This window comes from Cetorhinus maximus, chromosome 9 (assembly GCF_964194155.1).
Source record: "Cetorhinus maximus chromosome 9, sCetMax3.hap1.1, whole genome shotgun sequence".
In the NCBI taxonomy this organism is placed as follows: domain Eukaryota; kingdom Metazoa; phylum Chordata; class Chondrichthyes; order Lamniformes; family Cetorhinidae; genus Cetorhinus; species Cetorhinus maximus.
Window position 1 is genome coordinate 74,098,314 of NC_135887.1, and position 12,095 is coordinate 74,110,408.

The 12,095-nt window shown below is 42.0% G+C and overlaps 1 protein-coding gene across 7 annotated transcripts in view; it reads left to right on the top strand.

Moving 5' to 3' along the window:
• phf21aa (PHD finger protein 21Aa) overlaps positions 1 to 12,095 on the top strand; it is a 332,304-nt gene that overhangs the window by 276,012 nt on the left and 44,197 nt on the right. For 6 of the 7 annotated variants that reach the window (XR_013577548.1, XM_078548866.1, XM_078548869.1 and 3 more), the window contains 3 exons: positions 2,503 to 2,757; positions 6,251 to 6,340; positions 7,358 to 7,645. Coding sequence is in view for 6 of the 7 variants with exons in the window: in XM_078548866.1 (XP_078404992.1) it covers positions 2,503 to 2,757; positions 6,251 to 6,340; positions 7,358 to 7,645 (633 nt within the window). In the remaining variant the exon portion in view is untranslated. The remainder of the gene's footprint in view (positions 1 to 2,502; positions 2,758 to 6,250; positions 6,341 to 7,357; positions 7,646 to 12,095) is intronic. The other variant, XM_078548865.1, reaches the window with a different exon arrangement.

Below are 12,095 nucleotides of genomic sequence, written 5' to 3' on the forward strand. Positions count from 1 at the left end.
TGTGCTGCGCTGGGAAATATCTGAAAATGTGGTTTAAATCGCAAACTTCGAATGGGTCCACCAGGGTTATACCAATAGCTACTCAGAAAAAGTTGGAAGAATTAAAACCTCTTCCAACTTCTGGATAACTATTATAAAAACCCAGACCAATACCCACATGGGATTCTCCGCACAATCTAGTCTCGCAGGGGACTCCCCCACCGCACTTTTCCCCCCCAACACCACAGTATTCCCAATCCTGCATGGGACTCCTCACTGCCCCCCGCAGGCCCAACTCTTACCCCCTCAACCCGAGCCTCTGACTCCTCCAAACCCCTTCTGATGTCTGACAATGTCCAACCCCCACCCGCCTCCTCGAATGTCCGGCCCACTCCAACCTCTCCTGATGTCTGACCACCCCCCACCCCAAACCGCTCTGAATGCCCAGCCCACTCCACCCGCTCCCGACGTCTGAAGATACCCAACCTCCCTCCCCCCACCTCTCTGAATGTCTGGCCCGCTCCATCCCCTACCCCCTCCCAATGTCCCACTCCTCCCCCCACCTCCCACATCACCCCTGATGTCCAAGTCTACCCCGCCCCCCCCCCCCCCCCCCCACACACAACTCCCGATGTCCGAAACTCCACCCCACACCATTCCTGATGTCCTCCGTCCCACCCGACCTCTGAGCGCCCCCACCCCCCAAAATCTTTTCACTTACCTTCTCCCTGGTCTGTCAATTTCAATGGGACCTTTAAACTTACCTGCTTTACAGCAGCTAGTGCTGTAAAAATTAGGGGGCATGTCCTCCTTCAATTTGATGGTACTGGACTTCAAAGGCAGCTGCGCTGTCTTGATCTTCCCCAGCTTGAGTCGGAAGGTTGGATGAAGCAGGCACAGAAGAAACTTGGCGTAGGTAAGTGGGCACAGAGTGGCAACCCGATGCTGATTGCCACTCCGAGGAAGTTACGGCCCAATTTATTTCAGAGGGGCTGTTTTCATGGAAATTTATAGAATAGAGTATCACGTTGCAGATCAGCAGAGATTGGTGATTAGTTAAAGAATATTAACCTGTCTCTGTTGTCACTTTTTGCATGGCTAATTTTATTTTTCAGCAAAGCTCACTGACCTATACTTTATGGATACAAGCTAACATTTATTTATTAATCAGCAATCTTTGCTGATTGCAAATTCTGAAAAGTACTGTAACCTTTCTTCTCTATTACATAACTAACACAAGGTCAGGAAACTACTCAGTGTCCTGAAAAAAGTAAGTTTGTGGATCCTCAGTACCCAAGCAAGTAGAGAACTGAGTCTGAATTGAGATATAACAGACTCCTTTTGAATCTCCATATGAAACCTTTGGAAATTAAGTTCACCGTAGCTTGTTTATCCCTAGTCACTGATATACCAGTTCATGTTCATTTCAATAAAATTGATGCAGTATATAAGTATTTTAAAATAGCATTTTCCCTTTCACCTGAACAATACAATTATGTAAAGCCAAATAAAATACTGTAGAGGATCTCCTTGAAGGACATTTGTATGGGTCAAAATCCTGGAACACACTCCCTGACAATACTGTGGGTATACCTACACCACATGAACCGCAGTGGTTTAAGAAGGCAGCTCACCACCAACTTTACAATTAGAGATGGGCAACAAATGCTGGCCTAGCCAGTGACACCAACATCCTGTGAAAGAATTTTTAAAATCATCCTGGTTAGCAAGTAAGAATGAGAAGTTTTCCTCAAATACCTCTTTGATTCCCTATGTCAAACCTTGCATATATTGTGGATTTTAATTTCCATATTCTGATTTGTACAGTTCTTCAATGATTTAAATGTGATTCGAGTAATATTAGTGATATATGCACATATGAATTTTACTAGTACTGAGATGAATGGCTCATTTAAAATTGAGTTGCACCAACATTTATTTTCTTGTGTTCCATCAAACAGTTGGTACTGATGATTAAACAACTAACTTAATCTGAGGATCCTCTGAATACCCAAGTCCTACTCAGTCATGTTTAAGCTTATCCTTGGCTGCTTCTCTAAGGTGAAAAATTGCCATAATTACACATGGGAGAGACTCCTTATGTTCATCCCTAAAGTACAGACTAAATGTGTTGGTAGATGCAGTTAGTCGAGGGCAAATATTCAGTACTTAAGATGTCTATTCAAAAAAACTTTATAAGCTAATATATTTGAATAATTAGGATGCAACTGCTTTAATATAGATCTTTGTGGATATTAAATTTTAATGTTTTCAGCAGATATTTAAAACAAACTCATAATGATTGTCATGATTGCTACCCATGGTCTGCATCTGATCTTTTTTAGTCATGCAGAACATGCTTATTCTTCCATAGGTTTTCTTCAGCATTGCAAAAAGAAATGCAGAAATACTTGATTTATGAATACATGGGGCTGAAATGTTTTCATTTATATCTCTTGCCTGTGTTTCATTTATTCAAAAAGCCTAATTGCAATTTTTGTGTACTTTTTTTTTAATTCACAGAAAACAATAACTGAAGCTTCAGTTGTTACCACAAAGCAGATTCCACTTACTCTACTAAAAACAACACATACCATGTCTGCCTCGGTCGTTACACCAAGACCTACCATTGCCATGGTAACAGCTCTAAGCAACCCTCAGAAATCAGTGGTTAATGCAGACTCTCAAAACACACCCATCAACCTTCAGATCACCAACAAACTGACAACTCTGGGGGCCGATGCTGTGCGAATAATGCCAAAATCAACTGTACAGTTGGTAAGAAAAACTTGGGAATGCTATTTTTTCTTTTAAACTGAGTTTCCTTGGTAAAGGTATTTGTTGTACTTTACCTTCCACGAATCTGTCATAAAGTATTGGCGTTAATTTTATACACATTTGGATAAGGAACCGTCTTTCAGCTATGATGCCTTTTCTTTCTGCTTTTTGGACCTATTGCAGTAGTATGGATCAGCTAAATAACATTGTCCTATCAATTCATCTCAAACCCAGCCTCAGGAGAGCAATCCCCTTCTTCCCCGCCTGCACCTCAGAAGACATCTTTTGTTGCCTGTCTTCAGTTGTTTTGCTGGATTTATATGTAGTTTTGTGCTGTGAACCCACTCGGACATGAATTGTAGCTGTTCAAACCCACTAGTCACTTAGGACCTTTACGACTGTTAGACTTTCCTTAATTATTTGGGGCTGCTTTCAAATCTAGAGCTAATAGGTTAAGAAAAGTGTTCCAACCAAATATGTCTCAGAATTTCTTTACCTCTTGTCTTTGCTTGCACACACCCTTTAATTTTGAGGAGGAAAAAACTCCTGAGTAGAATACCTGCTTGCCATAATCAGTGGAACAGTCATTAACATGAAAGATTTTTTATGCCAAAAACTTAAAGGGACAAAGTTAACCCTGATTCATAACTAATTCAAATGATCTAAAAAAAACTATAAGTACTATTAAAAGAAGCTGTAACCATTCTCTGTACCTTCAGATTTGATTAGGTGAAGCCATACAAAATGGCAAAGACCCCACTGATCTATCCAGCCTGCCTCATGATGCTTTCTGCATCAGAATATAGACGCTCCCTGCCCACCCAGAGCCAATGCTGATTTTTATTTTTGCACTAAGGAGAAGGGCAGAAACATAAAATGTGGTTTTCATAACAAAAAGGCAGGAGAATATCTGCCATATGAGAGGAAGAGCTTTAAACAGTTAATGAGAGTTGAGGCTTTGATTCAAACTTTTTTTGTATGACTTGTCACAGACATTCTCGCTAATGAGCTGTGAAAAGTTGGTGTCCTTTCAGTTACTTTTTTATTCTCAAAATCATTGCTTCTACTTCACAGCAATTTTTATCATTATCTTTTCTATTTACATAATTCTTTTGCAAGCGTTTTTTTGGATTAAATGTAGTACATTCTGTCCTTTTATTGCTGTAACCTGTTTTCTGTGACTGGTACTACTACTTCCTTTCTGCTGACTCGAACCTTTATCTTTGATACCTCTTTCCTGTTTGCCTTATTAAAATAATTCTCTCTGGCCTTATATTCCTCTTTTATTTAATACGCAAAATAATCTACGGATTGTCCAGATCAACACACATCCAGAAGCTCCTGTATGTGATTCTACGCTACTTCAGAGGCTGTGCTGTTGAGGTACCCGCACCATGTTCTGCCACTCCCTCAACCCCCACCAAATAAACTGCAGCCAATGGAAATCAGTTGAATTGATGAGAATTTCCATTCTTATGCTGTCAGTCTTGCTGTTTTTAAAAAAAAAGACTTGAAAATCTACACATTATTGAATGAATGTAACTGAGTTTTTAACAGCAGACTAACGATATAATTACTGCTAAGGACCTTCACTGGTCTTGAAAAGCTAATTTTATATTTGCGGAATGTCAGATTTCTCCATCACGAAAATTCCACAAATTTTTAAAAATAATTAGAGATCGCTAGATCCTTGTGGGCAGTATTCTTCGAGGACAGTGGAAAAAGCCCTTGCTTTGTCACTGATCCCAAAATCCAGGCCAGTGATTTCTGGATGATTTCCATCAGCAAGGACTTCAACAGCATACCCTCTGGCGGATCAGGGAATCACTGACACAAACAGAATTCAGAAGTTTCTACCTGTGCATGCTGAATGTCACAAGTTGCAGTCTGTTTCGAAGAGTAACGAAGGAAAATGTTGACCATTTTGCCATCATTACAACCGCAAAATCCGACCATTTTAGTTTTTACTCCTCACTGTTTTCGAAATGTCCTGGATATTTTCGGATTTAATTTCAAAGCCATTCAAAACACTGTTCCAGTAAAAACTGCCGCACACGCATGCACACGTACACGACTAGAGAGACAAAAAAATATAGAAATGGAAGAATAAAAATGGTTGTAGATAATCAGACAAACAAACCAACTAAAAGAGAAAAAAAAGACCATCCAGTAACATAGGATTAAGTTTTTCTAATGATGAAAAGGAAATGTAAATCTCAGCTGTTGCTGTGTAGAGGCCTCTGACTATAATATGAATAGTTCCAGCATTTGGTTTTCATGAAGCCCACATTTACCACTGAAGCAACACAGAATTGCACAGCAGAGAAAGAGGACATTCGCCCTGTTGAGTCTGCACTGTCTTTTTCGAAGGCAATCTAGTTAGTCCCACTCCCTTGCCCTTTCTCTACAACCCTAAATTTTTTGTTCTCCTTGAGTGTTTACCCAATTCCCTTTTGAAGGCTGCTATTGAATCTGTATCCGCCATCCTATAAGATAATGCATTCAAAATCTTAACAATTTGGCATAAAATAATTTTTCTTCATGTTACCTCTGGTTCTTTTGGCAGGCATCTTAAATCTGTGCCTCCTGGTCATCGATCCTTCATCCGTTAGAATAGTTTGCTCTATCTAAGCCTGTCATGATTTTAAGCACCTCTATCAACTCTGCTCTTATTCTCCTCTGCTGCAAGGCGAACAACCCCAGCTTCTCTGGTATATGCACTTGACTGTAATTGCTCATCCCTGGAACCATTCTAGTAAATCTTTCCTGTCACCGCTCCAAAGCATTCATGCCCTTCCTAAAGTGTAGTGCAGAATTGGTCACAATACTCCAGCTGGAACTAAATTGGTGTATTACATAAGTCATTACATGGATAGTGGTTTAATTGTGAATGAAAGAGCTTGCATTTCTATTGATCCCATCATGACCTCGAGGTGTTTTAAAGCGCTTTACAGCCACTGACGTACTTTATGAAGTTAGTCATTTGTAATTGGAAATTCAGCAGTCAATTTGTGCATAGCAAGGCTCCACAAGCAGTAGTGGGATAAGGACCATATAATCTGTTAGTGATGTTAGTTGAGGGATAAATATTGACCAGAACACCAGGGAGAACAACCTTGCTCCTCTTTGAATAGAGCCATGGGATCGTATGCGGCCTCACCTGAAGCTGGACTAAAGTGTCAGCCAAGATTATGTGCTTAAGTCTCTGGAGTTGGGCTTTAACCCTCTGACTAAAGACTGGAATTGTGCATTATTGTGAATTGTGAGGCTGTTGTTATTTCTGTATTTCACTGGTCTTTGTATATTTGGTCTGTATTTATTACATAAATGTGATTTGGAATGTTTGTGGTTTTACAGTTCAGAAAAGAAAGCTAATTCATTTCTTCAAATCTTGGTTAAAAACACAGTACTAGCTTGTATGTATTCAATGTTTTATTCTTGATAAAGTTTTTCATCAAAGTAGCGTGTAAGAAATAAATATGTTCAAAATCAGCAGGTACAGACTACAAGCTCTCCACCAATCAAGGTTCCTCAGTTCATTCCTCCACCCAGACTGACTCAACGCCCAATGCTCTTACCACAGGTAAATACATGTAACAAAAAGGCTTCTGTAATTGGTGACTTCACATTCAAAATATGGCTTGAATGCAAACTTGTAGACTGAAATATTAAATAGACATGGCCCTCCGTAGTCTCTCGCTGCAACAGTAAAGATGTTTTATACTTCACTCTGAGGTGTGAATTCTGTCAGAAGCCATATTCCAAGGCATGTAATGTGTAACTTAGGGGAAATTAAAGTGGTCCAGTAAGGGTTTTATTTGGTTTTCAGCAAAGTGTCATCATTCCTTTTGTGTTCAATCTTTATTCACATATAAATGAAAAGATGGGAGGAGGAATAACCAAAGACACCATTCTGTTAAGAATTTGGCACCAAAAGCATCTCTATTGGTACGCATTCCAGAATTATATCTCAGTTCTGTTCTTCAGTCAGCTTTTTACTCAGGGTTTACAATACTGCTGCCATTCATGGGAAGGGGGTAAGATATCATTCAGCTGTATGGTTCTTTAACAAACCTTTAAGGAGATCTTATTTAGCTTGTGAAGTTAAATTGGTAAATACGTACATCAGTCTGGAACTAAGCCGTGTAAACTGGAAAGACCTCAGGTTCAACCTGTGACCCTAACTAGCTAGCTGAATTTAGCCAGGGCTGGTGTGAAAGTGCTGCAATTGGGCTCAGCACTTCTGCAGGTAAGATGATGGCAAAATTATCTAGGGTTTCTGCTGTCACTATCCTTTGCTGCATTTAGAAATTAGAAATTACAAGTGTGATTGTTAGGGGTGAGCCTGGGAATGGAATGGGATGGGGTAGGATAGGCCTTGGCTGTGATACTCAACATGATGTTTTAAGTAGCCTGATGACACTCGCTGTCTTGGCTCACGCATGAAGAGTTACCACTTGACAAGGTACTGGAGGGCAGCCAGTTCTGTACAACAAGACCTTGGTAGTAGTCAGCTTCTTCAGAAAATGAGAAGATATTAGAGGTGCAGGAAGAAAACTGGTTTACATTGTAACATGCTAAATTGCTGATGATTTCTCAGGTTCGCCCGAAGCCAGTGATGCCAAATAGTATTCCTATTGCACCTGCACCTGTGTTTACTACTTCGCAACTAATCCAGCGACCTGTGATGCTGACAAAATTCACACCCACCTCTCAGCCATCAACTGCAAATTCCATACATCAGGCTAGAATTATGAATGGACAACCAGCTGCTGTCACCAAAACATTACCAACTGCACAGCTGACGAGCATTGTCATAGCAACCCCGAGTCCTAAAGTGGTTGGCCCCCAACAGCTGAAGCTCAGCAAAGCAAATCTGGAGAACAAGGTATTAATGCCTTTGATGTCTTTTTCTTTCCTAAAACAGGCACAAACTGATATCTAGGTTGAAATCACCTTTGTAGCATTGATCTAACCATTTGAGTCCATGCATGGCCGTTGGTTAAATGGTTTATCTGTGACACTTGAAATTAGGCAAAAGAAATACTTGGTGAAAGAAAAAAATGTATTAATTCTGGATGGCATTTATTTTGAGAGGACTAAAATATAAAAGCAGGGATGTGCTGCTGAGGCTTTATAAGGCTCTGGTCAGACCACATTTAGAATATTTTGAGCAATTTTGGGCCCCATATCTCAGGAAGGATGTGCTGGCCCTGGAGAGGCTCCAGAGGAGGTTCACGAGAACGATCCCAGGAATGAAAGGCTTAACATATGAGGAACGTTTGAGGACTCTGGGTCTAAACTCGATGAAGTTTAGAAGGAATGGGGGGGGGATCTGATTGAAACTTACAGAATACTGAAAGGCCTGGATAGAGTGGACGTGGGGAAGGTGTTTCCATTAGTAGGAGAGACTAGGACCCGAGGGCACAGCCTCAGAGTAAAGGGAAGACCTTTTAGAACAGAGATGAGGAGAAACTTCTTTAGGCAGAGAGTGGTGAATCTATGGAATTCATTGCCACAGAAGGCTGTGGAGGCCAGGTCATTGAGTGTATTTAAGACCGAGATAGATAGGTTCTTGATTGATAAGGGGATCAAAGGTTACGGGGAGAAGGCGGGAGAATGGGGTTGAGAAACTTACCAGCCATGATTGAATGGCGGAGCAGACTCGATGGGCCGAATGGTTTAATTTCTGCTCCTATGCCTTATGGTCTTATAGTTGAGAGTCTGAGCTACTCAAACTATAATTTTTTTGTAGCTCTCTTGATATGTATTATTTATCTCTTATGTATGAGAATGCTGGCATACTGGTTATATTATTGGACTAGTAATCCAGGGGCCTAATCAACCACCATCATGGCAGCTGGGGGAATTTAAAGTCAGTTAATTAAATTTAAAATCTGGAATTAAAAACCTTGTACCATGAAATTACTGGATTGTCATTAAAAACCCATCTGATCCATGAGTGTCCTTTTAAGGAAGGAAATATGGCATCCTTATCCAGTTTGGTCTGTGTGAGACTCCAGACCTACAGCAATGAGTTGATTCTTTACTGTCCTCTGAAGCAGCCTAGCAAGCCACTCAATCACATCAAAATGTTCTGAGAAGCAATAAGAATTAAACAAACAGACCACCCAGCATCGATCTAGGCACCAGACATGCCAAAGGCATACCTGGCCCAGTCAATCCTTGCAAAGATTTACTCACTAACATCTGGCAATTTGTGCCAAAATTGGGAGAGCTGTCTTGCAGACTAGTCAAGTAACAACTTGACAAAGCCATATTCTCGGAATCATACCTTTCAGTTGATGTCCCAAAGTCCTCCATCAATATCCGTGCTGAAGGAATCGACATGTGCAACAGAGATGGTGTCATAGCGGTGTGCAGTTGGGAGGGAGTGAGCCTGGGAGGCCTCAACATTGACTCTAGACACCATGAAATCTCATGGCAGCAAGTGAAACATTGACAAGGAAACTTCCTGCTATTGTCATTTAACATGCTCCCTTAACTGATGAAACAGTGCTGTTCCATGTTGAACTTGGAAGAAGCACTGAGGGTAGCAAGAGCAAGAAAGTACTCTTGGGGGACTGGGGAGGTCGGGGACTGTAAAGTCTATCACTAAGTGTTGTTTTGTAGCACCATTATGGACTGAGCTGGTTGAATCTCAAAGTGCATAGCTCTCAGACTGGGCCTGCAGCAGTTGAGGTGGGAACCAACACAAGGGAAAGACATCCTTCTCACCAATTTACCTGTCGCAGATGCGTCTGTCAATGTCACTATTGGCAGGAGTACCCATTCCATTGTCCTTGTGGAGGAAATGAGTTGACTTTTTGCTGTCCTCTGAAACAACCTAGCAAGCCACTCAATCACATCAAAATGTTCTGAGAAGCAATAAGAATTAAACAAACAGACCACCTGGCATCGATCTAGGCACCAGACATGCCAAAGGTATAACAAAAACAGAATTACCTGGAAAAACTCAGCAGGCCTGGCAGCATCGGTGGAGAAGAAAAGAGTCGCCGTTTCGGGTCCACAAAGTGCCAAAGTATAGCCAGCCCACTCAACCCTGCAAAGACCTCCTCACTAACATCTGGCGACTTGTGCCAAAATTGTGCCTTCACCTTGAGGACACTGCCCATTGTATTGTGTGGAATTGTCATCTTGCTAAACAGGATAGATCCTGAACAGACCTGGCAACTCAGAACTGAGCATCCATGAGATGCTGTGGGTCATCAGCAGCAGCAGCAGAATTGCATTCAACTACAATCTGTAACCTCATGCCCCAGCATATATACCTCATTCTGTCATTATCACCAAGCTAGGAGACTAACCCTAGTTCAATGGGAAGTGTAGAAGAACAGTCCAGGAGCAGCACTTGAAGCCTGCAATCTGGTGAAATTACAACATGGGACTCGTGTGCTAAACAGCAGAATGCTATAGACAAAGCTAAGCAATCCCACAATCAGTGGATTGGATCAAATCCCTGCAATCCAGCTACATCTAGTTGTGAATGGTGGTGGATATTTAAACAATCAACCAGAGGAAGAGGCTCAATGAATAACCCCATTCTCAGCACGTGAGTGCAAGAGACAAGGCTGGAGCATTGGCAGTCATCTTCAGGCAGAAATGCCAAGTGAATGATCCATCTTGGCCTTCTGCTCAGCTCCATCCCATCAGTGAAGCTGTCGGAGATTAATCACACCAAGGCATCATTAATACATAGAAACTCCATTTATTACTTGTGCACAAGGGAGAACAATACGGTGAGAGTTATTGTACCGTCTTCAAGCAGAATACACAAAGACTTGCTTAAAAGCATTTTACAACCAATCAGTAAATTTTGTACATCTCAATCCACTTATTTGCATAAGTTTACTGACCAAGCCATGTTCCAGTAAATTTCTATTCCTACACCACAAATGCAGTTGTTTATAATTTGACTATCACAACTTTGATTACATTTGGCCCAAGAGAGAGACACATGGAATGTCTCAATGCCCATCCTGCTATAGTGGTCAGACAAGATGCTATTGTTCTTCAAGGTTGCAGTGTTTTTCGCTTAGGCTCAAGCGTTTAATTCAATTGCTCCATTAACCCTTTCAATACTGAGTGGGCCCCCCTATAGTTGTCTTTAGGCCACCGCACTCCACCCTTTTGTCCTACAAGGACAATCCACCACCCTTAGCCAAGTTCTATGTATCCTAGCCGCCGGGCTTCATCCTCAGAGGAATCCTGATTCCTGAGGAGAGGGAGGGAATAGATAGCTGGCTTGAATCAGCAAGGTAGGCACAGGAACCCAATGGCAGCTCGCCCACCCGAGTGCTACCCTTGGTATAATTTCTCCTGACGCATAGCCAGGCCTCTCCCTTAACAACCACAAAGGTGGGCTCCCGTCTTCAAATGGGCGTTTGATGAATGAGGGCCCCTGTATTACCTAGGGACCATGTGGAAAATGAGGGGAAAGCCAGAAAATGCATCTCAGAGGAGGAGGGGTTAACAGGAAAATGAGTACAAATCCAACATTTAGTCCGATTAACTTGTGAGGCTACAGCCTGCATTCGTTGAACCACAGAATTGGTAGTCCATGCCCCCGCAAGGACCACGCAGGACAGGATCCAAATCAGAGTCAGCATTCTGGCGGCTCAGTTAAAGTTCTTGCACAAGCACTTCCGTCCGAGGTCAGCGTCCGCTTGACGTGCGATGTATGGATCCACAAGGGACGTCCTTCAACCTTCACGGCCGTATGGGTAGTGAGCAGGACTTGGAAAGGCCCCTCCCATCGAGGTTCTAAACAGTTCTTTCTCCTGAAGGTCTTTACCAGGACTAGGTCCCCGGGCTGGTATTGATGGCAATCTTCAATGGTGGGCTTTTTCTGAGCTTCTACTACCTGTATATGCAAGCTCTTGAGAGAATTAGTGAGTGCTATACAGTATGTAATCATTCCCTCATCCATAGCGTGGATGTCCATTTCCCTAGCAGACAAAGGTGGGACCACTGGGAGGCGCATAGGACATCCCATTACAACTTCATAAGGAGAGAGGGAGGTGGTACGGTTAGGGTGAAGGCGCATAGTCATGAGCGCCAAGGGTAGAGTTTCAGGCCATTTCAAACCGGTTTCTTCACATAATTTAGCTAGTTTGTTTTTCAGGATACCATTTTGTCTTTCCACCGCCCCAATAGACTGGGGGTGGTATGGGCAGGAAAGGTGATGGTTGCTTTGTAAGGCCCTTAACAGTTACTTTATCACTTTAGCGGTAAAATGAGGCCCATTATCACTCGATAAAATCTCTGGTATCCCAAATCTGGGTATGTATTCACGTAACAACAATTTTACAACAATA